The sequence below is a fragment of the Sinocyclocheilus grahami genome, unplaced genomic scaffold (assembly GCF_001515645.1).
Source record: "Sinocyclocheilus grahami isolate Dianchi unplaced genomic scaffold, SAMN03320097.WGS_v1.1 scaffold287.1, whole genome shotgun sequence".
Taxonomy (NCBI): Eukaryota; Metazoa; Chordata; class Actinopteri; order Cypriniformes; family Cyprinidae; genus Sinocyclocheilus; species Sinocyclocheilus grahami.
Window position 1 is genome coordinate 31759 of NW_015505466.1, and position 27760 is coordinate 59518.

At 36.9% G+C, this 27760-nt stretch overlaps 1 protein-coding gene across 1 annotated transcript in view; it reads left to right on the forward strand.

The window, feature by feature from the left end:
- The first annotated feature begins 741 nt into the window (after nucleotides 1-741).
- The window catches only part of LOC107600590 (acetyl-CoA carboxylase), a 59662-nt gene continuing 32643 nt past the window's right edge, over nucleotides 742-27760 (forward strand). Inside the window, exons 1-19 of the mRNA XM_016292525.1 lie at nucleotides 742-910; nucleotides 1884-2139; nucleotides 7286-7418; nucleotides 9119-9257; nucleotides 9569-9678; nucleotides 10870-10951; nucleotides 11057-11155; nucleotides 17394-17500; nucleotides 17582-17692; nucleotides 17775-17984; nucleotides 18136-18306; nucleotides 20880-21041; nucleotides 22388-22551; nucleotides 22747-22897; nucleotides 23091-23194; nucleotides 23789-24013; nucleotides 26679-26829; nucleotides 27144-27278; nucleotides 27381-27527. Coding sequence (XP_016148011.1) covers nucleotides 1913-2139; nucleotides 7286-7418; nucleotides 9119-9257; nucleotides 9569-9678; nucleotides 10870-10951; nucleotides 11057-11155; nucleotides 17394-17500; nucleotides 17582-17692; nucleotides 17775-17984; nucleotides 18136-18306; nucleotides 20880-21041; nucleotides 22388-22551; nucleotides 22747-22897; nucleotides 23091-23194; nucleotides 23789-24013; nucleotides 26679-26829; nucleotides 27144-27278; nucleotides 27381-27527 — 2628 coding nt within the window. The 5' untranslated portion in view covers nucleotides 742-910; nucleotides 1884-1912. The remainder of the gene's footprint in view (nucleotides 911-1883; nucleotides 2140-7285; nucleotides 7419-9118; nucleotides 9258-9568; nucleotides 9679-10869; nucleotides 10952-11056; nucleotides 11156-17393; nucleotides 17501-17581; nucleotides 17693-17774; nucleotides 17985-18135; nucleotides 18307-20879; nucleotides 21042-22387; nucleotides 22552-22746; nucleotides 22898-23090; nucleotides 23195-23788; nucleotides 24014-26678; nucleotides 26830-27143; nucleotides 27279-27380; nucleotides 27528-27760) is intronic.

Sequence of the window (27760 nt, forward strand, 5' to 3'; positions counted from 1 at the left end):
TGTCACCACCATAAGATTTTGTGTTCCAATCATATATCAAAATACTTCAATGTGCCTCTTGAATAAAAGCTTTATAAACAATAACATACTCACTGTTTGTTGTTTGTTTTAATACAGTAATTGACTGATTCAATGTATTTGATAGTTAAAATGATTACAAATTCAGCTTTTCGTCACCACCGTCAGATGTGTCAACTCCGTCAGTGGAATATTTTGATAATATTTCATTATGATATTTTATATTTGTTGTGGAATTGTTGGACACATGTGAACGTGAAATCTGTCTGCTAACACGAGAATGCGTTTTGAGATGTTAAAAACATCTTGAGTGCTGTTAAAGATAAAGTTGAACTTATAGTACACAGGTGAAAAAGCACATTTTGTTAAAAAAGAGAAAAGTTGGGAGGTTGTATCAAAGCATAGCTCAGTAGCTTAGTACATATAAGATACATAAATGTAGTTTCATTTGTCTGAGTAACGTTACAAGGTTTAATTTTTTCAATTTTGCACCCTGTTTTGTCCCACTTCTCAAGAATGACTGAATGTAACCCTTCTATGACAGAAAACACGTGTGTCTAAGGAAGCGTCAAATCATTGGGCACGCCTTCTTATTTATTTGCATGCGTGACCCCGCCCCGACCGAGACGCGCAATACGATTGGTCCGTTGATACAGCGTGAGCGGTTGCATCGGTGAGGTCAAAGGACGACGTCCAGAAGTAACCCCCCTTGCATCGCACCACCGTGATGCTCCTGTCAAAGAGGCTGGGACTCCAGCCTGTACCATTATGCTGCTATATAGCCTATTAGCCTTCACCGGAGCGGAGATGGGCTTCAATTAGGAGGGAATACAGTCGATATTAAAACGTCGGTTTACACGCCTCAGAATTGCTTGCAGACTCTTTTCGCACGGTGAGTACAAAAGCTTATTACCGGGACCGAGTGCCTGCTAACTGTAAGGCTGCACATGACACTGTAAATATTGGACGGATTTGTAAAACCTCAACAGCGACTGCGACAGAGATGAGGAGGGTTTGTGACAAGTTAGCATGTGTGCTAGGTCGAACCGATGCCACTGTTTCTCGGTCAAGGTGGAGACAGGAAGTTTACGAGTTTGAAAGGTGAAAAAAGGATGACTATCATGCTGACTGAAGGGAGCCGGACGGTTATGAACTGATAGCAGAAATGAGCTCTAAGTGTAAGTGTTAGATTATTGAAAAGGAGTTTCTCACATGTGGTTGAGGGTTCGCGATGGTGAGACCCGTTGATCAGGTTCATCAGGCTGGATGAGGTGCGGTTGTAATTTTACAAGTGTCAGTCCTGCAGGTGAGTTGCTAAATCGAGGTACAGTAATCAGACAGGTTCACATGGAGTCAAACGTACGATATGGGTAAGATACAATAGCGCTACTGTTACAGAACTTGTGATACATTGATGGGAACCAATGATAGTGCCATGGTCTTTCCATGTGTGTCATGATACTCCGTAACGATGTTTACTTCCGTGGTATTTTAAAGGCTATATTACATGTCCAGAAACATAATATTGCTATGGTACCATGCCCATAGAACATAACTTACAAATAGATACCAAAAATACTATGATGCTAAATAAATTTTTAGCAACATATCATGGTCAAATAATTTCTTTAAACGAAATAAAGGCAAAATAAAAACATTAGATGAAAAACTTAGAAATCAGAATTTTACATTGGGAACTAACTGATATATTTTGAAGTTAAACTTCTAAAATTACTTAAACTGACTCTTTTTTTTTTATTCGTAACAATGTGTTTGTCAAATATTTAATTAAGACATCTTTTTGTCATAGTGACTTTTGACTTGATGAGCTGATGAACTAATGCATCTTCGCTCTCCTTGTACAGTGCTTGCAGCCTGCCAGCGTGGCCTAAGTATGGCAGAGCAGGACTCCACCGGGAAGAAGCTTCCAGCAGTGGCTGCGCTGCACTCTCACTTCATCGTGGGTTCTGTGTCTGAGGAAAACTCTGAGGATGAAACCGCAGGGAAGCTGGACCTGCAGATGGAGGAGAATCCGCGCTCCCTTTCCCCCTCTTCAGTCAGTTCAGACAGCACTTATGAGATGGGCTTCGACAGCCTGGACGGACCCTTGCACAATATGAGGTCAGAGATGCTTGTGCACTCATTTGCAGTTATTGTGACATGGATGTCCACTTTCACCATATCTGTATGTATCACGCTTGTTCTGCCTGGTGCTCGAGATCAGGGACGTGGCCTTTGAAAAAGACTAGTTTCAAGATAAGTCTAGCGCTGGTTGTCTAAATAAATGATTACATTTCTAAGCCCATGTGTGAATGAGGGAGGTATGCTGCAGCGTTGTGCAAAGTGATGGCTTGAGGATACTGGGTTCTTCAAGGTTCATATGGGTTCATCACTATGCTGTGTGAAAATGTGCACAAGCGCCTCTCTGTGTGTTTGGGTAACTTCGGTTGCACTGCCAGTCTTTGGCAGTGTTTTCCATCTCTATGCCCACTGGGGTCTCACACAGACATGCCATAATGGTTGTCAAAGTAGTGATGCTTCAAGGAAAGATTGAAGTTAGACAGGAGGCTATTTAATTTTTTTTCATTCAAAGTTTAAGTAATTTTGTTGTGTATTTTTGTTATTCTTATTAGTTTTTTTAAAATGTCTATGTTTAGTATGTTTTATAGGGATGTGCATCTCATAACTGAGGATGCGATACGCATCTTGATGCTTAGCCAACAATGGATTGAAGTTAGACAGGAGGCTATTTTATTTTTTTCATTCAAAGTTTAAGTAATTTTGTTGTGTATTTTTGTTATTCTTATTAGTTTTTTTAAAATGTCTATGTTTAGTATGTTTTATAGGGATGTGCATCTCATAACTGAGGATGCGATACGCATCTTGATGCTTAGCCAACAATACGATACATTAAAGATGGATATGAAGCAGCTACTGATGCGATACGATACGATTCACCACTATTGCGATGCAGTGCGATTTCAATTCGATTCGATTCAACACAATGAGATTCGATGCAATATGATGCAATGGAAACTAACCTGGTCTGGGGCAGGCTAACTGTCAGGCTAAGCTGAGCTTCTCTAACACTGACCAATAGGAACGCAATGATATTACCGGTGACTCTCTCACATACTATTATAACAGCCTTTTCTCTCTGGTTTTATGACAGCTGTACCTTTTATAGATAGCAGAACATTAGAATATTACAATGTAAAATTGCTCTTTAAAGCATTAAAATCACTAAATTCAAAATCTAAATAAATGAAACAATACTAAATTTGAACTGCTATAAGAAACACACATTAACTCATTTGAGCTGAGTAATTAGGACTGTATTAGCTTACATGTTATTTACCCATTACAATAGTCCCTTTACAGTTACTGCTATCATAAAAATACACTCATATATAGTAGGGGTGGGCGATATGGGCAAAAATTCATATCTCTGTATTGTATGTAGGGTTAAAATTCTACAAAAGGCACATTTTAATGTCCAACAACAAATATCTTAACAAAATGCATATTTTACTCAGAATTATTGCGCTATTATTCTATTGCGCTCCATCTGAGCGCTCGTTCATTTGCCCACTCCTGACAGCAAAACTGATATGTTTGCATGACTTTCTAACATTTACAGATGAAGAATATACCTGTGACATGTCAGTTATGCACTGAGGAAAACGTCAGTCTCAACGTCTCAGATGCATTAAACAGCACAAATATATTTGCTGTTTGCAATGGTGGATCGGTTTGATCCGTGATCTATATTAAGGACTTTAATAATCGCTTTTCCTCAGGTCTCCATGTTGATGTGTCATATTCACGCAGCAGTGATGAGAGAACACGCTTGAGAAACAGTTTAGAGAGGAGAAGTCAATCTACATATAAAATATTGTCACAGATTATTGGTCACTTTCTAAACAATAAAAGTATAGTGTGTCTACTAGTAAATATATAATAAATTAGTTTTTTACCGATGCAAATATGTTAGAAACAATGCATCGTGATACAAATGCCAACTTGTATCCGATGCACACTTTTTTAAATCGATGCTGTGCATCATTAACTTTTTATGCCAATGCACTGAGAGAATCGGTAAATCTTTCAATCCCTAATGTTTTAGCTTTTAGTTTTAGTCTATTTAGTTATTTTAGTGCTTTAACTTGCTGTAAATGAAAATAAGCTGAAATAAAATAAGTTTGAGTGTTTTTTTTTAATATTTTTATATTTTAAGTAATATTTTTTATGATTTTAGTTTTAGTTAATGATAACCTGATTTTACATAATATATTCTCAAAGTAAATAATTAATTGAAATATATTTTTAGTGTTATCATTTGACAAAAAAAAGCTTAATTTCACAAAGGAAACAATTAATGACGGGTGTTAAAACATAAAATCAACATCAAATACAAAATTATGGAAATCTATTAGGATGTGATTATATATTACGCTCTGAGTGTTATTTTATTTTATATTTAATTTTCATTTTTATCTCAGATTACTAGATAGAGCTGTAATAGAATGAATAATGAAATATTGAATTTTGCATCTTGATGACATATTAAAAAAATACTACAGAGACATTTTCTGTAAAATAAATAAATACATAAATTATTTATTTTATTTATTTATCTATTTATTTTATTTAATTAATTCATTATTACAAAGACATCATGGATCTTTTAAATTGTTAGGTCTAAACATGTCAGTTTGTGTTAGTCAGGTTTTGTCATTATTGCTACTAAGAAAAATATTATAACTGTCTATGGTAAATAAAAGTGTCCGTTGGGGATAGGGAACATGTGGCCACCCTTTATAGTCACCGGACCACATGCAGGCAAGACAGATTGCACAGTACTAGCAAATCTGCTATTTAATGGCGGCATTGTGAATATATATTTACTGAAATAATAAACTCAGCTGCCTAGTGTATTTTTGTCTGTTTCCGATTTGATTACCTGTTGATTTAATTTACTTAATACGTCATGCCTCTGTGTTTAACTAAGGCCTCGTACGAGCTGCTCAGAGAAGCCTTATAGGACAGAGTGGCGGTGCTGAAACTGCCTGAATGGGCCAAGATGTCCCTCCTCCCCATATTGCTCTACTATTGGTCGAGGGGAGGGGCTGTGGTGGGCAAGTGCAAAGGAAGTACATTCTTTTTGGCTAAGGGGAGGGAAGAGGAGGAAAATCTAGGAGTCTGGGAGGAGGAGAGCCATTCCAGTCCTTCCCCCTTAAAGGAGCGTTTTGTGTGTGCCAGCACTTCCGACATGATGCAATCTGTAACTTCAGGTTACACGTGACGGCTAAGTTAGGGATAGCATACTACTACACCATTAATTATATTTATGCAGTATACAGTATATATGTTATGCAAAGTATGCATTTTCTCTGTCTTGAATAACCAAATGACCCGCATGTGCCAACCCGGGAATATTGTGTGATATTCTGTATCCCACAATGCAATGCACTTGACCTTCCATTTCCAGAAGAACCAGAACCAGAATTAATATCTGCCTTCTTGATTCAAGAATCAGACTTCCAAATGTTAAGACATTTTTACACAAGACTGGATATGCAAAGAAATTGTTGGAATGTCCAAATGATAAATGGATGTCTATATTTAACATGCATGTAGCGTGATACTGTTTGATATGCAGCATGTAGCATACTCCTGATTGATTACTGTTTTTGGCAGCATACAGTATATATACTGTAGGGATGTAATGATTCACTCAACTCACGATTCGATTCACGGTTTTGATTTCACGATTCGATTCACTTTTTTTTTTTTTTTTTTTTTACAAAATGAGATTTAAGACAAATTATAAATTAAATGTGTCCTTTTATTATTGCTTGGACAAAAAAATGTAAGTTTCTTTGTGAAACTGAAATAAAACACTATAATAATATACTAATATAGCACTTGTAAATTATTGCTCTTTTGTTGGTTTTGATTGCTTCTATTGTCCTCATTTGTTAGTCACTTTGGATAAAAGCGTTTGCTAAATAACACAATTTAAATATAATGTAAAATTAAATAACAAAACTAAATTGAAATTTTAAAACAAGCCCAAAATCAAATAAATAAGTAACACAAATAAAATAAATATCTTCATATAAACAAACTAAGGCTTTGTCTGTGCTCTTTCCATTTAAAATGAGAGGCAGCCACTGCATTTAAATCATGATCCAAACAAAGATGCTGCATACATGCAACATGAGCAGTTTTTAATCTAAATTACATTGTATAATTTCGAAATTTGAAGCAAAAACAGAATGGTTTGACTTCAGTTTTGTGAAATAAAAATATCTGCATGAAACAGAAACAGCAGACGAGCTGAACGAGACGCAGATTCACTCTCTGCCAGCAGGTGGCGCTTAAAGCGTTTTCTTGGTTTCCGCTGTAAACAAAGCAGCGCTGCACTTATGAACTTTAATATGCATTATACAGAGGCAAGATTAAAAGAAAAAATACCATCGAAAGACAGTAAGTTCCCCTCAGACATACATTCATATAAACTCCTACCCCTAATGGAATCGTGATTTGTTTAGCATCTCAACCGATTTGAATCGTCACATATTTAAATTGATTTTCAACCGGCTCGCGGTTAATCGTTACATCCCTAATATACTGTGTAGCATGTGTGCTAGTATAATTTTTTTGTTCTTCTGTACCTTTGAAGACATCCATCTATTTGACCATCTATAACTTTTTAATTTGAACCTTTCAAAACGTTTTTTAAAATATGCCTGTCAAGGGGGGTGAATTTACAGGATTGATTTACAGGCTTTGGAAAGTCATGAAAGTTATTAAATACCTGGGACAAATTCCTGAAGTCATGGAGAAAATAGTAAATATAGACTTTTCTTTTTTTATTGCATTGCAAAAAAACATAAACAAACAAACAAAAAACTTATGTACTTATTTGATAACAAAAATGTGCATTGTTCATCATTTTTATGTTTTTGGAATTTTGCCATTTTTCTTGCAAGTTAACATTTTTGTATGAAGCCCCACACATGACATGCAGAGGAACAAATAGACAGATATTCCCAGGAATTCATTTGTTCCCTATTTTATTTATTTATTTTTTGCTGATTTGTTCTCTCATTTTTCTCAAAATTAAAAAAAAATCCAATCCAAAACGATCAGCCATGCTGTCAGTTGCTAGCGTGTGTATTGCTATAGTGTTCATCTGTTTGTATTCAGTGTTTCTCAGGCTGCATTGTGAATTATGTTGGTATTGTGTGCATTTGTCAAGGCCTAGCATGTCAGGACTTCACCTTGTGAAGCAGGGCAGGAACCGCAGACGCATCGACTTGCAGAGGGACTTTACTGTCGCTTCCCCCGCTGAATTCGTCACCCGATTTGGTGGCAACAAAGTCATTGAGAAGGTAAGATCCTTGACTGCAATTTGCTATTCTGCTATATGCGTGGTGCAGTGTTATATTTTAGTGTCATTTAGATAGTGTTGTAGGTTTTTTTTTTTTTATTATTTAATTTAAATGTTATATTTTGCAATTTTAATTCAAATGTTTTTAAATTTAAACTTACAATTTTGTTGTTTTTGTCATTTTTATTCTTCATATGTTAAATAGGTCTATACATTTTTTACTTTTATTTCAGTTTTAGTTGTTTTATTACAAGTTAAACTAAATTAAATTGAGTGATGTTTCCTTGGCAACTAGTTAACAATATATATACAGTGGGTACGGAAAGTATTCAGACCCCCTTAAATTTTTCAGTCTGTTATATTGCAGCCATTTGCTAAAATCATTTAAGTTAATTTTTTTTCCTCATTAATGTACACACAACACCCCATATTGACAGAAAAACACAGAATTGTTGACATTTTTGCAGATTTATTAAAAAAGAAAAACTGAAATATCACATGGTCCTAAGTATTCAGACCCTTTGCTGTGACACTCATATATTTAACTCAGGTGCTGTCCATTTCTTCTGATAATCCTTGAGATGGTTCTACACCTTCATTTGAGTCCAACTGTGTTTGATTATACTGATTGGACTTGAATAGGAAAGCCACACACCTGTCTATATAAGACCTTACAGCTCACAGTGCATGTCAGAGCAAATGAGAATCATGAGGTCAAAGGAACTGCCTGAAGAGCTCAGAGACAGAATTGTGGCAAGGCACAGATCTGGCCAAGGTTACAAAAAAAATTCTGCTGCACTTAAGGTTCCTAAGAGCACAGTGGCCTCCATAATCCTTAAATGGAAGACGTTTGGGACGACCAGAACCCTTCCTAGAGCTGACCGTCCGGCCAAACTGAGCTATCGGAGGAGAAGAGCCTTGGTGAGAGAGGTAAAGAAGAACCCAAAGATCACTGTGGCTGAGCTACAGAGATGCAGTCGGGAGATGGGAGAAAGTTGTAGAAAGTCAACCATCACTGCAGCCCTCCACCAGTCGGGGCTTTATGGCAGAGTGGCCCGACGGAAGCCTCTCCTCAGTGCAAGACACATGAAAAAACACCTGAAGGACTCCAAGATGGTGAGAAATAAGATTCTCTGGTCGGATGAGGCCAAGATAGAACTTTTTGGACTTAATTCTAAGCGGTATGTGTGGAGAAAACCAGGCACTGCTCATCACCTGTCCAATACAGTCCCAACAGTGAAGCATGGTGGTGGCAGCATCATGCTGTGGAGGTGTTTTTCAGCTGCAGGGACAGGACAACTGGTTGCAATCGAGGGAAAGATGAATGCAGCCAAGTACAGGGATATCCTGGACGAAAACCTTCTCCAGAGTGCTCAGGACCTCAGATTCAGTTTTTCTTTTTTAATAAATCTGCAAAAATGTCAACGATTCTGTGTTTTTCTGTCAATATGGGGTGCTGTGTGTACATTAATGAGGAAAAAAAATTTACTTAAATGATTTTAGCAAATGGCTGCAATATAACAAAGAGTGAAAAATTTAAGGGGGTCTGAATACTTTCCGTACCCACTGTATATATATTAAATTATTATTTTTTTTTAAATTTCAATTAACTTTAAGTAACTGAATGTTTTTATGGTTTTTGTTAACTATAAACAACCCTGGTGTGGTGACAGCTGTGAATATCATATTTTGTTGTGACAGGTTCTCATTGCTAACAATGGCATCGCTGCAGTTAAGTGCATGCGCTCCATCCGTCGCTGGGCTTATGAAATGTTTCGGAATGAACGGGCCATACGTTTTGTAGTCATGGTTACCCCGGAGGACCTCAAAGCCAATGCAGGTGTGTTTAAAATGCTGAGCTTAACTGTTACGTCATCAGACTTAAAAAATTGCTTGAGAAAACTTTCCCCCAATGCTGGCTGTATCATGGTGTAGTCCAGGAAAAGCCATGCTGGACTGTGGACTGGCAAATGTATTTAGCAAGGAATGTCTTGGTCCTTCTCTTCATTTATGTCAGTATGCTTTGTCGGTGCAGACCTGGCCTAATTTGCATAGAAAGGATTCAGTGAGGTGAAAATGATTTATGAATAGCCCTGTAATCTCAAATTTACTTGATGAAATACTTAAACATATGTATAATTCTGTCTGCAGAGTATATCAAGATGGCAGATCACTATGTACCTGTCCCAGGAGGGACAAACAACAACAACTATGCTAATGTGGAACTCATTTTGGACATAGCTAAGCGAATTCCCGTTCAGGTAAATGCATGTGAGCTTTGATGACTGGTGTTCAGAGCAAATAAAATGATTTTGGTAACACTTAAAAGACTTAAATCAGGCTGCACAATTAATGTGTGAAATTTAAGACATTAATAAAATAACTTATTGTGAAATAAAAGTATTATTATATTTAAGTATAATTTTTTGTTGTTGTTTTAAGCACAGTTGTATTATTACAGCAGTAATGTGAGTTAAAATAAATAATATAAAAACAGAAAGGAATGTTCATATATAAATGCATTCTTTTTGCATGAATGTTTCAGCAGCAGCATTATAGGATGTTTTTTCTTATGATAAATCCTTATCATATCCCATTTATATGCAATATATTGTAAAATATGACAAAATATAATTAGAAAACAATACAAAATAAAATAAAATAGAATGCTTAAAGGGGTCCTATTATGCTTTTTCAGTTTTTCGACTTTAGTTAGTCTGTAATGTTGCTGTTTGAGCATAATAAAGATCTACAAAGTTACAAAGCTCAAAGTCCACTTCAAAAGGAGATATTTTATTTAACAGAAATCACTTTTCAAAAACTACAACGAATGGCGCCGAGTGCTGCCAGTCACAACACACACTGACCCAGCTAACCAATCACAGCACATTTTGTATTTCAGAAGGCGGGCCTTCATTTGTTTCAGGAACAATTCGAGCCGTTCATGCCAGACTGGGGAGAGAGGTGTTGCAATAATGTAAAATATGTGAAAAAATAATGAGTTTTTCGAACAACCTAGTATGAGAGCCTGTTCTAGTACACCCCCAAAACAAAATCAAGACTTTGTAAAAGAGCATAATAGGACCCCTTTAATCAAAAACATTCTTGAGATATTAACTTAAAATTTCGGGATATACCTAAAGAAAATAAAATGTATGTCAAAAGGGTTCAGCTGGCAAAAAAAGAGGGAATCCCTCTTCTGAGGCAAGCGTAGCTATTATTGCTCATTATTAGCTAAACCAATTATTGGCACATATTCTTACTTTTTTTTATTTTATTTTTTTATCTGTTTTTTTCTTCTCTGCATTTCTCCTCTTCTCTATTTTGCTTTCTAATCTAGTTGTCTACTGAACCTGGCATTCTATATTATGAATATTGCTTGCTCTTTGACTTTAAGTCACTTTGGATAAAGCCGTCTACTAAATGCATAAATGTAATGTACCTGTCTTTAGGCTGTATGGGCCGGTTGGGGTCATGCCTCTGAGAACCCCAAACTCCCTGAATTGCTGCACAAGAACGGCATAGCCTTCATGGGCGAGTCTCAGCTATTATAATAAACCTTACAATATCACATTGATTAAATTATTCACATAGTGTGATGGTACTGCTCTTAATTTAGTGGTTTGTATCTTTCATTAGGTCCACCTAGTCAGGCTATGTGGGCTCTTGGAGATAAGATCGCCTCTTCTATTGTGGCCCAGACAGCTGGCATCCCCACACTACCCTGGAGTGGAACAGGTTAGTTTAACATCTGACTTACTGAACTATTATCAGGCTGAGGCTGAGGCTGAGCAGATGTTGATAAAACTGTATTTTTGTCTTTAAAAAAAAGATAAAACTGTATTTATTTATTTGTAAAGCTTTTTCATTGCATTGTTCATGACTATTTAAAAAAAATAAAAAAAATAAATAAATATATATATATAAAAAGTGACGTGACATGTGGTCAAGTATGGTAACCCATACTAGGAATTAGTGCTCTGCATTTAACCCATCCAACGTGCACACACACAGCAGTGAACACACACACACCGTGAACACACACCCGGAGCAGTGGGCAGCCATTTTTTGCTGTGGTGCCCGGGGAGCAGTTGGGGGTTCGGTGCCTTGCTCAAGGGCTTTTATTATGTATATATAAATACACACACTGTGCTGTATATATTTTGAAAATATTTTAATTGATATACATTTATATATTTATATTCTTATATTATATATAAATATATTTAATATATTAAAATAACATATTTTCTTAAATACATACATGCATGTGTTATTAATATACATAATAAATACACCATATACACACATATATTATGTAAAGAAAAACTTTTATTTTGGATGCGATTAATCGTTTGACAGCACTAATATATATATTTATATATATATATATATACAGTATATATATTAAAAAGACATGAAATTCCAGGTTAGGCATCAGCCCTGTTACCTTATAATTTCCCTTATCTGTATAATACAACAATGTAACTTAAAAATAATTATATAAAAAACAAAACAAAATACATCATAATAACAGCAATCATCCTTGTGAACTTGTCTTTTTCATCATCTTAGTTTAATTATTTTTGGCTGGTAAAATCTAAAATAGTCAACCCTGTTACCATGATTTTGAACAGTAAACTGGATATTTGTAGAAATATCAACATTGAAATCTTTATTACAGAGACCTTGTAGTGTCAAGACTTCGAGAACAGTGCAGCATTAAGCATAAAACTCGATCCTGTTATTTTAAGCAGGTCTCCAACATATATTAGCTACATTTTATTTATTATATTTAGTTTTTTATCACGTCAAAATAAACTCTTTATTCTGCAATTCTGCAAAACTGATTTCTGTTTCATCAAGTTCAAGCTCAACGTTTGGCATATGTTAAAAGAAAAATATTTATATCAAAAGCTGTTATGCTTTAACAATCAGCCTTCTTTCCACATTAAACACAAACAGACCCCAAATCACTTTTCTGCTGTTATCCAACTCTTTGAAATCCCCCCAAACTCAGCCCCGAATCATAATGTTGCTCTTGAGGGGAGAATGTTTCTAGACTTCCAAATATCACCTGATAAATGTCGGTGGGCAAACTATTACAATGCTCTCCCCACCCCCCTATGAAGTTTGAAGACCGCCCACCACAGGCATCCAACTCGAGACCCCATATAGATTTAAAAAGCGAGACGGATTCCGTTTGTATGACAGTCCTGAGTGCGAAGCATCGGAAGAACATCTGTCCGTCTGTGGTCCGTCTGTCTCCAACGCGCGTCTCCACTTTTTCTGAGGATGCTACAGTTACCGCAGCTCCGCCAGGGCGTTATCGCGCTTCTCATATGGTTCGCGCACTTGATGGAACAGCAGAAAGTACAAGGTAAAGTGACATTTATCCTTGGCGTGCAGTCTGAAAGCCTAAATGAGGGATATTATGCAGTGTTAAAGCCATTCTTGCATTGATCTGGACTTGAGGAGCTTGAATGGTGCGGTTGCGCACTGGCGCCTCCCGTGCGTAAAAACTAAGAAAAATTATGTAAACTTGTTTTCAAGACACCTATAAGAATTTATAGTAGATATTCATTGGAAATGCACTTCCTGTCTGATCTTGAAATGATTCATATTTTCAGATGTTATGTTAAACTTTGTGCAATAGGAATTGTGGTATTTTAATAATTTATTATGTTTATAATGGTATTATGTCTAAACGGTTGAGCATGTTGCCGTGCAATGCACAAAACGCTTACACAACCACAATATAATGTTTCTTAAGAGTCTGAGTGGATTCAGATGCCAGAAAGACTCTTTGAACATTGGGAATTGAAACCCGAGTTCCTTTAAAAAATCAAATCAATATGAGCGCGATTTACACCTGGATGATTGTAACCACTCTAAGTTCGTCTGTCTTGGGAAAGCTAGCGTGTCTCCGACATAGTGATAACACTCGTTGCCTTCTCTAGTGCAGCTCAACCAGGTCTCGTCCCTTTCGTCGATATTTGTGATATCACAAATCCCGAAAAATATACGAGTTGTTCGTTGTAGTTTTTGAAAAGTGATTTCTGTTAAATAAAATATCTCCTTTTGAAGTGGACTTTGAGCTTTGTAACTTTGCAGATATTTTTTGTGCTCAAACAGCAACATTACAGACTAACTAAAGTTGAAAAAGTAAAAAAGCGTAATAGGACCCCTTTAAAAATGAAAATTATATAAGCAATTTGTTTCGCATTCTTTCTTGGAAAAGAAAGAATCACTACAACTTCTGAATGTGACCAGCAGTTTTCGCAGTCCAGAAAAAGTAATGTCACAAATCAGAAAATGCAATTTTAACATCAATGTGAACATACAAAAAAAAATTATAAAATAATGACACTATTTTATATCAATGTTCTTTTTTCTATACATTTTAAGTACTTCTTCATATACCACAGCAAAAACTATAGTCTAAGAAAGTTCAAACATGATTAAAGGCAAGTGAACAGTCAGTAAAAAAAAAAAAAGAAAGGAAAAAAAAGGACAAATACACAATTTACAAGCATAGATCGAATAAACACTAGTATTCAGGTACAGAAGTGTAATTATTAAGTGTAAAATAACACTGCATAGTGTTCACTGTATGAATTAAATTTAGATTAATCTTTGTTAAAGCTGTGTTTTGTTGTTTGATTAACATTAGTGACATATTCAGCAGCAGGTATTTATAGGCTGCTGTCCATTTAAGACCGACTGCACGGATCCAGTATAATGATACACATCCGATTTCTTTCTCAGCTGTTTACATTCATTTAAAACATAACTGACTGCGTTTACAAGAATGATCGTCGAGAAGGGTATTTTGACATAATTCTGTGTGTGTGTCTGTTCAAACATGAGGAGATGTGAAAGACGAATTTTATCATTTATAACTATATATAGTGATACTCCAATCAGGATTTTTAGACATTTATTCAGGCCCTGAATTTCATTTTTGAAAATGGGGGGAATTCCCCTCTTAGGTGACTCTTGTGAGGGGGGAAGCAGCACGGACTATGCTTTCACACAGGAGTCCGCTACTGAATCATGGCTGTTTACCACAAACACAACATTTATCCATTAGTTTGATTTCAAATCCAAACATTGTCACTGAAATTTAAACGCATTATTCAATGTTTTTTACTTTTGCATTTACTTCTAGGTTTATATATTAAGTTGCTCAAGCAAGTGGCAAAACATTTAAACTACTTTTCTTACGTTATCACAAACTTACCATTGACAGAAATAGACAGCTCTACTGCCTTTCCTTTTATATTTAAATCTTTATTACAAGCAATCCTGCCGTTCATAAAGAGCTGTGTTTTTCTACCTCCACGAGTGCCATCTATTATTGCTTTGTTTATGTAAAAGTGCTCTTTCCCTTTAAACCTAGCCAAAAAGCCATATGCGTTGACTGTGAAACACAGTAGACTTTAATAATATGCATTTATGGTGTAATTGCTACATTTTCGTGTCAATCCATGTTCATATTTACTGAAAACAATGCGCTGTTACTTTAATTCAAACAATTGGTGTGTTCGACTTAAAGCGGCGCTGCGCAGACCGATCGGTGTATGACATCAAAGCACCCATTTACCGATCGATCTGCGCAGCGCGGCTTTAAGTCGAATACACCTAATGCCTTCTGCTGGACTTTGTTGATTATTTTACCACCTGCGAACTCACAAAGAGCTCATAAAAGGGACTTTACCTCCTCGTTGCTCCACTTTGACCTCTGCTCATTTTGTTTTGGATACACCGCTCTTTCCGTGTTCCAGAGTTCAATTTTAATCTAACCAAACATGACAAGTGTGAACTAGTGTTAATTTTGTTAATGAAGACTATGACGGAAAATGTTAGTTGACGAGCTTTTTTCCCATGAAGACGAGACGACAATAAGGTCAATAAACGATAACTATGACTATATCAACATGTAATTTCGTTGACGAAATAAGACGAGACTAAAATGTATTTAAAAAATATATATATATAATAAAATATATAAACTTTAACAAAAACCTCTTTATTTTCGTCAAAAAAAGGAGACACAATGTTATTGCGGACTGCTCTACATGCCTCTACTACGCGAGCTTTCATGAGTGCGGTTGCCAGATATCAAAAGTTCAAATCCCCGAATCAGAGCTTCGCTGTTATACAGTAGCCCCTCATTTTCTGCCCGGTGTTTTGCTTATTTTAAGCAATCTGATAGTGATGGGTCATTCTTGAACGATTCGTTCATTTTGAACGAATCTTTAATGTGACTTGGGAAGAACGAGTCATCTCAGGGAGTGATTCGTTCAGTCACGCATGCGTAACGTCCTATAGGTTCTGTACTGGAATTAGACAAGTAGTTCACCTGTTTCGAGTCTTCAGGTTTTTCGAGTCGTTTGTTCATCACGTGACAGACCCATAAGCTTAAACTATGCAGTCTGAGCCGGAAAGAGAATTGATTAGTTCATCTCTCGAGTCTTCGGGTATTTCGAGTCATTCATTCATCACGTGACAGACCCATAAGCTTAAACTATGCAGTCTGAGCCGGAAAGAGACTTAATAATAATAATAACCAATTCTTTATTACCTTTGTTACAACATTCAGTGTTATGGAAACGAACTATCATGACAGAAATTCACACATTTATAAACTGTAATAAGTAAAAAGCTACAATTTGAGACCAGAAATGCATCACGTAACTGTAAGAAATAATAACTATGCACCCGTTTGTAAGGAAGCGTGAAATTTTTTTTATAAAAATTTATATAATAAAAAGCCTATAATAAATCAGTACACTAGATGAGGTAAAATAGACTGTGAGTCCACATTCTATTGATTTGTGCTTACTGGTGAAACTGCAATACCTGAAATGCAAAAGTAAATTTCTTAAATGACAATGTAACAAAGTTCGTAGTTCGGGAAGAAGGAGGCGGGAACCGGCGAACGCTCAAAGAAAACTTTAATATGTGAAATTTTTTTTTATAAAAATTTATATAATAAAAAGCCTATAATAAATCAGTACACTAGATTAGGTAAAATAGACTGTGAGTCCACATTCTATTGATTTGTGCTTACTGGTGAAACTGCAATACCTGAAATGCAAAAGTAAATTTCTTAAATGACAATGTAACAAAGTTCGTAGTTCGGGAAGAAGGAGGCGGGAACCGGCGAACGCTCAAAGAAAACTTTAATAAAATAAACAAACACAAAATATTGCTATTTTGTGTTTGTTTATTTTATTAAAGAACCAAATCACAAAATAAAATCCAGGCCTGGTCCTCTCTCCTCCAACACTGTCGTCACTCCTCCTTTTATCCTTCCGGAGCTCCTCCGTGGGACTCGAGACCGGTGAGTGGCGCAGGTGTCGCGCATTAGCATGTACTCCACCGGCCTTGCTCCGTTCCCACGGCTCTCGGCCCCACCTCTCTCGTCACAGACAACAATCATTACGATTATAAATTTGAGCAAAAATAATTTTTGTCAGTTTAACCATTATACAGCATGACGAAAATGTGACTAAAGATTTGACTAAAACCTTACTAAAATGCTCATATATTTCATTGACTTAAACTTGGCGAAACAAAAACAGGGCAATGTTGACTAAATATGATAACTAAAATGTACATTTGAGTAAGACTAAGACTAAATAAAAAAATGGCTGCCAAAATTAATACTGCTGTACGATTAATTAATAATTATCTTCTTGCTAAAATTTCAAGTTTTCATTGACTAAAACTAGACTAAAACTAAATAGGATAAGGTTGATTAAATATGATAAAAACTAACAAGGATATTTAACACTGGACTAAGACTAAAATTGAAAATAGCTGATTATATTGCTGAAAATTAACACTAGTGTGAACACACCCTTAATTTGGCAGGTGTACTAAACCCACCACAGCCCCTTTCTATCCAGCATTTACTACCATCTTGATTGTGGGTTTGGTGTTTGACAGTTATTGTGTGTTTGTACAGGGCTGACTGTAGAGTGGACAGAGAATGACCAGAAGAAAGGAATTGTTAATGTCCCTACTGAGCTGTACGAGCAGGGCTGTGTACATGATGTGGAGGCTGGACTGAAGGTATACTACACACTTACATCAAGCACAATGTGGCGTTCATAATTTAGTCCAGTTAGTAAGAGAGCATGTTTTGATTGACAGGCGGCTGAACAAATAGGTTACCCTGTGATGGTGAAGGCGTCTGAAGGCGGAGGAGGAAAAGGTATCCGGAAAGTCAACGGTGCAGAAGACTTGCCCAACCTCTTTAGACAGGTCAGAGTTGCTCTTCACTGCCACACTACAATTTCAAACACCTGTTAACTTTCCAAAACTTACCAAAATACTTGTTACTCAGGTTCAAGCTGAGGTTCCGGGTTCCCCGATCTTTGTCATGCAATTGGCCAAACATGCTCGCCACCTGGAGGTACAGATTTTGGCTGATCAGTACGGTAACGCCATCTCCCTGTTCGGCCGCGACTGCTCCGTCCAGCGCAGACACCAGAAAATCATTGAAGAGGCTCCGGCTACTATTGCCACCTCTGATGTGTTTGAGGATATGGAGAAGGTATCACTGACTATAATGATCACTGAGCATCAGATTCTGAAGAAGTCGAATGTTTTCCTAAACTAATGAATAATGTATATGCCATCAGGAAACACTGGGTTACTTAAACAGAAAAAAGAAATGTGTGGAACTTTGCATCTCTCTGTTTCAGTGCGCAGTGAGGTTGGCAAAGATGGTGGGCTATGTGAGTGCAGGCACAGTGGAATATCTCTACAGTCAAGACAGCAGCTTTTACTTCCTAGAGCTCAACCCTCGTCTTCAAGTGGAACATCCTTGTACTGAGATGGTGGCTGATGTTAACCTGCCTGTGGCCCAACTGCAGGTCTGCATGTGAATTTGTGTTGTATATATACAATATTTAGGAATATTGCAGGTTAAATAAACATTTATTTAAAATTAGGGCTGTCAAAATTAACGCATTAATAACGCATAAATAGGGTTGGGTACCGAAACCCGTTGCCAATATGGTGAGCGATCGATTTAAATATTTGTCCTGGTTCTCTGAAATGGACGTAACACGCATGGGCGTCGCTAGGCCATTTTTAGCGGGGCTATAGCGGTTAGCTACATAAACTGTACACAAATTCATGATCGCCTCAGAGTCAGTCCTCTTTAAATTTCATATGAAAACGGCGGCAGACTTTTCGTCTCCTCCCCGTCTTTCAGCGCACTCTTCAATTCCGCAGACCGTGGCGGTGCAGCACGAGCGGGCTCAAATATAAGACACAAGGTGTGTGTTTATCGATAGATTGTTATAATATCTGTATCTGTGCAGTTCTTTGTCACAAATACAGTTTACAAAAGGTCACGAGGGAGCAATCGTGGCATGCCATACAGTAATTCACAGAACTGATTAAAGACGATGACAGACAGCACTCAGTCAATTCACTCATTATAACTAAAAATCGAGAGTGATTGACAGAGATACAGTAGAAACATTATGTGCGGTTTTGTATTAAATAATGACCCAGATCGTGAAATACATTTATTAGCCTTAGAGTAAGGGAAGCACAACTCGGGAAATGAGAGCATCCAAGGAGCATGTGAATGCTATGTATATTTATTTTTTATATTTTTAATGTTATCCATTGTTTTTTATGTGGCTCTTTTTAAAAAAGTATCGGTTCAGGCACCGTTTAGGCACCGGTACCGTTTTAAAAGTATCGATTTTGCACCGATATCGTAAAGCAACCCAATTGATACCCAACCCTACGCATTCACGCAAATTAATTTTAATGGCACTAATTTTATTAACGCGTGATTAATGCAGCATTCATTGTCTGTTTGACCCATGGCCTAGCCCATAGTTGGAGAAATGGAGATGCACAGTGTTGCAAACTTTGCGACTTTTTTCACTAGATTGAGGCCCTGTCCACACGGAGACGCATTTAGCTGTATATGCATACATTTTGTATTGTATAGGCGTTACACACAGATCCGGCGTTTTGGGAGAGTGAAACCGATATTTTTTGAAACCGGGTCCCAGAGTGGATAATTCTGAAAATGCGGCCCTTGCGTTTTCGTGTGGACAGCGAATCCGTATATTTTCTGAAATGATGACGTCATCAGCCCACGTCTCGCCCCAAGTCAGACACCGATAAGTCACGTAACAACAACATGAACAAACACTGAAGGATTTTTTATTAACTAACATTAACACAGATTAATAAATGTATTGTTCCATGTTCGTTTGTATACCGCACGCTAGGTTTATGCGCATAGTCCAAGTCTTCTTCGTTTTTAGTGTATCTCTGTGGCAGAAATACAGTGCCACATACTGGTCTGGCATGTATACTACATCGTTTTGTGGTTTCATATGGATGCAGATATTTCTTGAGACGAGGGGGAAAAAAGATTGGATAGGGAAAGCTCTGGCTTCGTGTGGATGTAGCCTTAGAGACTTTTCAGACCCCTTTAGCGACTTTTTTTTCTTCTCAAAATAGCGTCTACTGTAGCGACAAGTCTAGCGGCTTCATGGACAAACAAAGTATTGAGATGAAATTTTGTTATTGACCAAATACTTATTTTCCACCATAATTTGCAAATAAATTCTTTAAAAATCCTACAATGTGATTTTCTGGATTTTTCTTTCTCATTTTGTCTCTCATAGTTGAGGTATACCTATGATGAAAATTACAGGCCTCTCTCATCTTTTTAAGTGGGAGAACTTGCACAATTGGTGGTTGACTAAATACTTTTTCCCCCACTGTACATTTTTACTGTTTTACCAGATATTATTTTTGTGGTAATAATCAGCAGACCACAGATGCTGCCAGTAGTGTTTAAGTAGTATTTACCAAAATATTGCTTAATAAATGTAATGTGGACTTGTAAGTTTTTCATTTACTAAACCAACTTTGCCACACAGCACCTTTGCCACGGATCTCCACAATCGCTAGACTGGCAGCATCTAGTGAACAATACAGTACAGTCTTTTGCGGCAGACACTTGACCACGTGACCACTGTCTTTGCTATGTAGGTCACTTGGCTGAGGCCAGTGTGCTATAGGTCCAGTAGGAGTGGGAGAGGGTGTTAATACGCTTATGTAAGACACAAAGACTGCTGCAGATGAATGAGGGAAATTGATGGAGAGAGAAAAGGAGAGACTGAAATGGGCAACAGGGGGAGAGGAACGCAGTGGGGAGGCATTCATTAATTGCATAATGAAGTGAGTGTAGAAATTAGGAGGAAAAGTACGTATTTAATGACTGAAGAAATGTGAACTCATGTATCTTCTTATGCATATTTTACTCATGTCAAAGGGCCTGAATATCATAGAGACTGCATGTGGACTGTTTTTAATTTTATGCAATCATTAACAGTAAAATTAAACAATGCTGTTTTTAATTTACTTGTTTTTGGTAATTTTGTGACACTTATGTTCTGTCATTCAGATCGCTATGGGCATCCCACTTCACCGCATTAAAGACATCAGGGTGATGTACGGGATGCAGCCATGGGGAGATTCCCCCATTGACTTTGATGGACTCTCCACTACCCCCTCTCCGCGAGGACATGTAATTGCAGCTCGAATTACTAGCGAGAACCCAGATGAGGTGTGTGATCCTGACTATTTTAATATTTAAAGCGTTAAAGGAAATTTGATAAAGCTCTGACATGGCAACAAAAAATGGCTTGTTTAATTCTAAGGGTCCGAGAGGGTGGAAAAAACCTGAACATGTCTTTTGTGCAACATTTATTTTAAGAAGCCTTGATGAATATTTGTAGTAGATGTCATGGGAAAAATCTGATTGTAATGTAATATACACTACTGTTCAAAAGTTTGGGGTTAGAAAGATTTTTGGTCACTTTATTTTAAGGACCTATTCTCACTATTAACTAACTATTAACTATGACTTTTGCATAAATAAACTCCTAATTTGCTGCTTATTGAAAGATAGTAAGGTCATTGTTAAGTTTAGATATGGGGTAGGATTAAGGGATCTAAATATGGTCATACAGAATAAAGGCCTGTTCACACCAAGGACGATAACTATAAAGATAACGATAAAGATATAGTTCTAAAAATCGTTCTCAATATTAAAGGGGTCATATGATGCTATTTTAAAGATCATTATATTTATTTATTTATTTTTTTTTTTTTAGAAATAGCCAGCCTTGTACTCTTCTAGGTTCAAAAACTGTCATCCATAAAATGCGTTGCACAAATTCGAACATCTGGGTTGTGCTGTTCTGTTGTAAATAAATCTTAACCAATGATTCCTAATTGCATCTACTTCCGGAAGGCCAAATAAAGTGCTTTTGCTTTCGCACTGTGGCAGACGGGTGTGTGCTTAGTATAAACAGACGATATGGTTCGCTGGTGTGGACGGGGCTTAAGACATTAATATGTGCTTCATAAGTACTAATAAACCACCAATATGCTAGTAATATGCGTGCTAATAAACAACTAGTTCATAGTGAGAATTTGTCCCGAAACTAGTTACCAGATTTTTTTTTTTAAAGAAAGAAAGAAATTAATACTTTTTTTCCCTCCATTTTAAATTGATCAAAAGGGAAGAAATGCTGCTCTTTTGAACTTTCTATTCATCAAAGAATCCTGAAAAAATGGTTTCCTCAAAAATATCAATAAGGAGCACAACTGTTTTCAAGGAATCACAGGAGTAAATTACATTTAATATATAAAACAGAAATAATTCACTGTATTGCTGTTGTTTACTTCATTATAAGTTAAAACAGCAATGCTTTATTATAAAATAAATGCAGCCTTGTTGAACATAAAAGATTTCTTTCAAAAACTTTTTTTTTTTAAATCTTACCGACCCCAAAACTCTTGAACGGGAGTAGTGTAATTATTAGAAAATAATATAAAGTTTAAATAATTACCATTTAAACCACTTCTGATGATGCTTTGTCTGTGTTGGGTATTTTTGTGTGTCAGGGCTTTAAGCCCAGCTCAGGAACTGTCCAGGAGTTAAATTTCCGCAGTAACAAGAATGTGTGGGGCTACTTCAGTGTAGCGGCTGCTGGAGGGCTGCATGAGTTTGCAGACTCTCAGTTTGGCCATTGCTTCTCCTGGGGAGAGAACCGTGAGGAGGCCATCTCGTGAGTACTGCCAGTCATCTGTTTTTCAGAAGAATATTCGTTACAATCACCTTACACCACTACAATGTGATTTCACATAGAATCTTCTGTAAAATATACATACCCTTTTCTTTTTTTTTTCGTTGACTGCATTTAGTCACTAAGAAAACGATAACAAAAGAAATATTATTTATTTTGCTGTATGTGTCATCTTAGAAACTTGGTGGTGGCCCTCAAGGAGCTGTCCATCAGAGGAGACTTCAGGACTACAGTGGAGTATCTTATAAAGCTGCTAGAAACAGAAAGTTTCCAGCACAATAGCATCGACACAGGTTGGCTGGACAGACTCATCTCAGAGAAGATGCAGGTGCGGGAAAAAACCCTCTTCATTTCACATCACAGCTCTAATGAACATGCCCATTATTGCTTCCTGCCATTTTCAGTCAAATCACCTGTGACCGCAAGACACTGTGATATTTCCTGTCTGGTGCGCAAATATAATTCCCTATATTGAGTTCACTATATCACATCATTATAACTGTGTGTGTGTGTGTGTCTAGGCCGAGCGTCCTGACACTATGCTGGGTGTAGTGAGTGGAGCTCTGCATGTGGCTGATGTCAATCTCAGAAACAGTGTGTCCAATTTCCTGCATTCACTGGAGAGGTAACAAACCCCAAAAATTTGAAAGCTAAGACTTTATTTGATACCATAAATAACAAAGCTTATTGCAATTACTGGATGGGAGGTGTGCTACTGTGACCGCAAGACACTGTGATATTTCCTGTCTGGTGCGCAAATATAATTCCCTATATTGAGTTCACTATATCACATCATTATAACTGTGTGTGTGTGTGTGTGTCTAGGCCGAGCGTCCTGACACTATGCTGGGTGTAGTGAGTGGAGCTCTGCATGTGGCTGATGTCAATCTCAGAAACAGTGTGTCCAATTTCCTGCATTCACTGGAGAGGTAACAAACCCCAAAAATTTGAAAGCTAAGACTTTATTTGATACCATAAATAACAAAGCTTATTGCAATTACTGGATGGGAGGTGTGCTACAAGTAATGTTTTGGTAAAGCAATGCATTTTAAAGTAATATGATTTGTTCAAGTATCAACTCGATAGCATAGACCGATTTTGAAAATAATGATTTTGGAGTTAATTGAAATTGATTAATGAGTTGTCAACCCAGCCCTACTAAGTATGTAGTTGTTATTGCAATCATAGGATGTTTTGCTCTTTTCTCCTGCGTCTGTAGAGGGCAGGTTTTACCTGCACACACGCTGTTAAACACAGTAGATGTTGAGCTAATCTATGAGGGGACCAAATATGTTCTCAAGGTGACCAGACAGTGTCCTAACTCTTACGTGGTCATCATGAATAACTCTGCGGAGGTGGATGTTCATCGGTTGAGCGACGGGGGTCTGCTGCTCTCGTATGACGGCAGCAGCTACACTACCTACATGAAGGAGGAAGTGGACAGGTAGGATTCTGAGAGTAAATGCATGATGGAAAACACAGACATTTTGAGAGCTATGAGAGCTGTTCATGTGAGAGTGTTCAAGGTGCTCAATGTGTTAATTCATCATTTAAAGTCCAGAACTACATTTAAATATTGGATACCTTTATATGAACTAAAAATGAGAATACCATCTATAACACCGTGTCCTAACCAGACATGATGCCGCGACATGCGATAAGAGGTATCTTTTCCATGTTAGTCTGAGTTTTTGTCCTAGAGGTGGATGTTCATCGGTTGAGCGACGGAGGTCTGCTGCTCTCGTATGACGGCAGCAGCTACACTACCTACATGAAGGAGGAAGTGGACAGGTAGGATTCTGAGAGTAAATACATGATGGAAAACACAGACATTTTGAGAGCTATGAGAGCTGTTCATGTGAGAGTGTTCAAGGTGCTCAATGTGTTAATTCATCATTTAAAGTCCAGAACTACATTTAAATATTGGATACCTTTATATGAACTAAAAATGAGAATACCATCTATAACACCGTGTCCTAACCAGACATGATGCCGCGACATGCGATAAGAGGTATCTTTTCCATGTTAGTCTGAGTTTTTGTCCTAACCAGCCGCTACAGAGACACGAGACAAGTGACAGGGGATTCTATTTTAGAAACGGTTTCTATTTTCTGTGCAATGCGGCTGGAACAACAACATACAAACTATAACAATAGTTTTACAAGGTACTCATTATGTGCTTTATTCAATGTTAAAAGTGTCTAATGTGAGTTTGAATATAATTTTGCATGGCCTTTATAGCCATACTGAAAGCAACTATAGATAGTTTACCTCAGATCTTGAAACTAAATTAAAGCAAACATGTACATTAAAACTGTGAACTCGATGCGAACCAACAAGCATATTCCATAACAAAGGTAGTATCAGTCACTCAGTATGTACATTTAATAATGTTAAAAAAGTTTAAGATTTATGAATTAGATTAGAAACTTTTCCATTTCATTGAGAGTGCAGTGCGCTTCTCGCTTCTGAGTGGCTGTGATACATGAGTGATTCTGTCCCGTTGCGTTGTCGTGTCTCGTCTGGTGTGGACAGCCAAATTACTTGTTGCTGGTATCTTGTCGCATCATGTCTGGTTAGGACACGGTGTAATGCTTTCAATAAATTAATGCAGTCAGTTATTTATACTATATATATATATATATGTATATGTATGTGTGTGTATATATATATATATATATATATATATATATATATATGTATGTGTGTATATATAGTATATAGTAGTCTATATCTGAGTCAGATCCGCTAGTGTGTGATGCCTCGTGGTACCATCACAGAGAGGCTCAAAATCACTTTCCAGTAGGGATGCACCGATACCACTTTTTCCAGTACTCGCCTGATACTGATACTTTTATTTTTGGTACTTGCCGATACCGAGCACCAATATTTCTATTGCATTTGTACATTTTTAAATATTGGGTACAGACAGGGTGCGAACTACGGGGGAGCTAGGGGGAGCTCGGCTCCCTTTAAGAAGACATGGGCTCCCCTGAAAACGTGATTTGTGAAATTTTGGGGGGTCTCAAAAAATATTGACTGTTAATTTTTGGACCCAAATTTGTATCAATTTTACTGGTAGTCCACTGTATGAAGAATTTTTGGGTATGATTTGTCACAGTTTACTTTATTTTGCTATCCTCACTTACATAAATGAACTATAGTGTCCTGCACCCACTAGTAAAAAAATATCAAAAATTATATCTGGTCTCTGAATAATTTTTGGTTTGACTGTATATCATTCGGTTATTTTCACACTTAATTATGCCCATTAAAATGTATTTTACTAGTTTTTGTTACTTTCACTGTTAATTTTTTTGCTCTATGGTACATCATCTTTAATTTAATAGCATTAGAGCTGCTCCATTGCAGCGACGTAGTACTGTAATCACGCGCTTTGCTGTAATAATGCAGGGAACCACTCGCTATAAATCTCCTAACTGTGATATTTTCAGAAATAGAAGTCACGTTTTTTTCATCTGAAATGTGCTGCGATTTATATTCCAAAGCCACTCATATAATGCAGAAACACTCAAGCAAGCAAAACACGCAAACGCGTGCATTTATTTGTACTGATGCTGAAGGTTGAAAATAAATGATGTTTATAGTGAATGCCCCTATAAATGGTCTTATTTTTACGATTGAGTTTTAATCCAAATGATGCGTGTGCTAAGTGAGTGAACATCAAAGATCACACAACAGAAGTGCGTGCTCTCTCTCTCTCTCTCTCTCTCTATGATCTTCCCACCCCTATCCGGAATGCTGAATCCCTGACCATTTTCAAGCGACAGCTGAAAACTCCTCTCTTTCGCCTTTCGATGTTGATTAAAAAAGAAATAATATTTATTGCATATAAAATTAATTGCATATAAAATTTGTAATTATAAATATATTTTTCATAAATATATTTTCACATTTTTCACACAAAATTAACATGGAAACAGCATAAAAACAGTATTTTAATTTGTTATTAGCATCTTTTTACTAAATACTATCAATGCAGGCCAGTATCACTGATACCAGTACTGATAAGAGATGATAAAAAGTTTCTGACAGAAATAGTTACTTGTAGAAAATCATTTGAGTATGCATTTTATTTTATTCTTTAGGTATCGCATCATTATTGGTAACAAGACATGTGTGTTTGAAAAAGAGAATGATCCTTCACTCCTGCGCTCACCATCTGCTGGGAAACTCATCCAGTATACTGTGGAGGATGGTGGACACCTGTTTGCTGGACAGAGTTATGCAGAAATCGAGGTGTGTGTAAGCTTTACCTAATTTCCAGAAGTCAGGGTGCCAGATTTTTTTATTTATTTTTTTTTACAGTCAAGAGTTGTGACGTAAGTAGCAGACCTATGTATTCTGCTTGGATCTCAAAAGTTTTATCTTAATTTGCACTTATATTTTTTTCTTCTAACTGTCTAAAAGTGTGATTTGTGAGGTAGTTTCTTTTACATGTCAATTATACAAGCCCTTCCTGTCTAAGTGTGATAGTAAGAACTTTGGCTATGCAAGACTGGTATGGATTTTCTTTGTTTGCCTCATTCTAAACATTATGTATTGTCTTGTAGGTGATGAAGATGGTGATGACCCTGACGGCCTCAGAGTCTGGTTGTATTCACTATGTGAAGAGAGCAGGTGCAGTGCTGGAGCCGGGCTGTATCATCGCCAAACTGCAGCTGGACGATCCCAGCAGAGTACAGCAGGTATATGCATGTTACATGTGATAAATGTGTTGTGATAGGTTCGCTTTCAGAAGTTACAGAAATTAAATGGTTTAGTTTTTAAAATGAGTGTGTCTGTTTCAGGCGGAGCTGTTTACAGGAACATTACCCAGTGTTCAGTCCGTGGCTCTCAGGGGAGAGAAGCTTCACAGAGTCTTCCACAGCACTCTGGATCACCTAGTGCACATAATGAATGGCTACTGTCTGCCAGAGCCCTTCTTCAGTGCCAAGGTGAGAAAACAGATTATTAACAGCTCCTTGATAATTAAACACCTGTAACCAATGAAGCCCTTCATCCACATTATAGGAGTTCATAGCAGTGGTTCTCAAATTTTGGACTCCAAGGCCCCTTAATGTCCACATAAATATTTAAGTCTAACAATCCTAGTTTATTATTATTATTTTTTTTTTTTAATAAAATGTCAGGATTCCAGAAGTTTTAAGTGCTGAATGTTTTTCAAAGT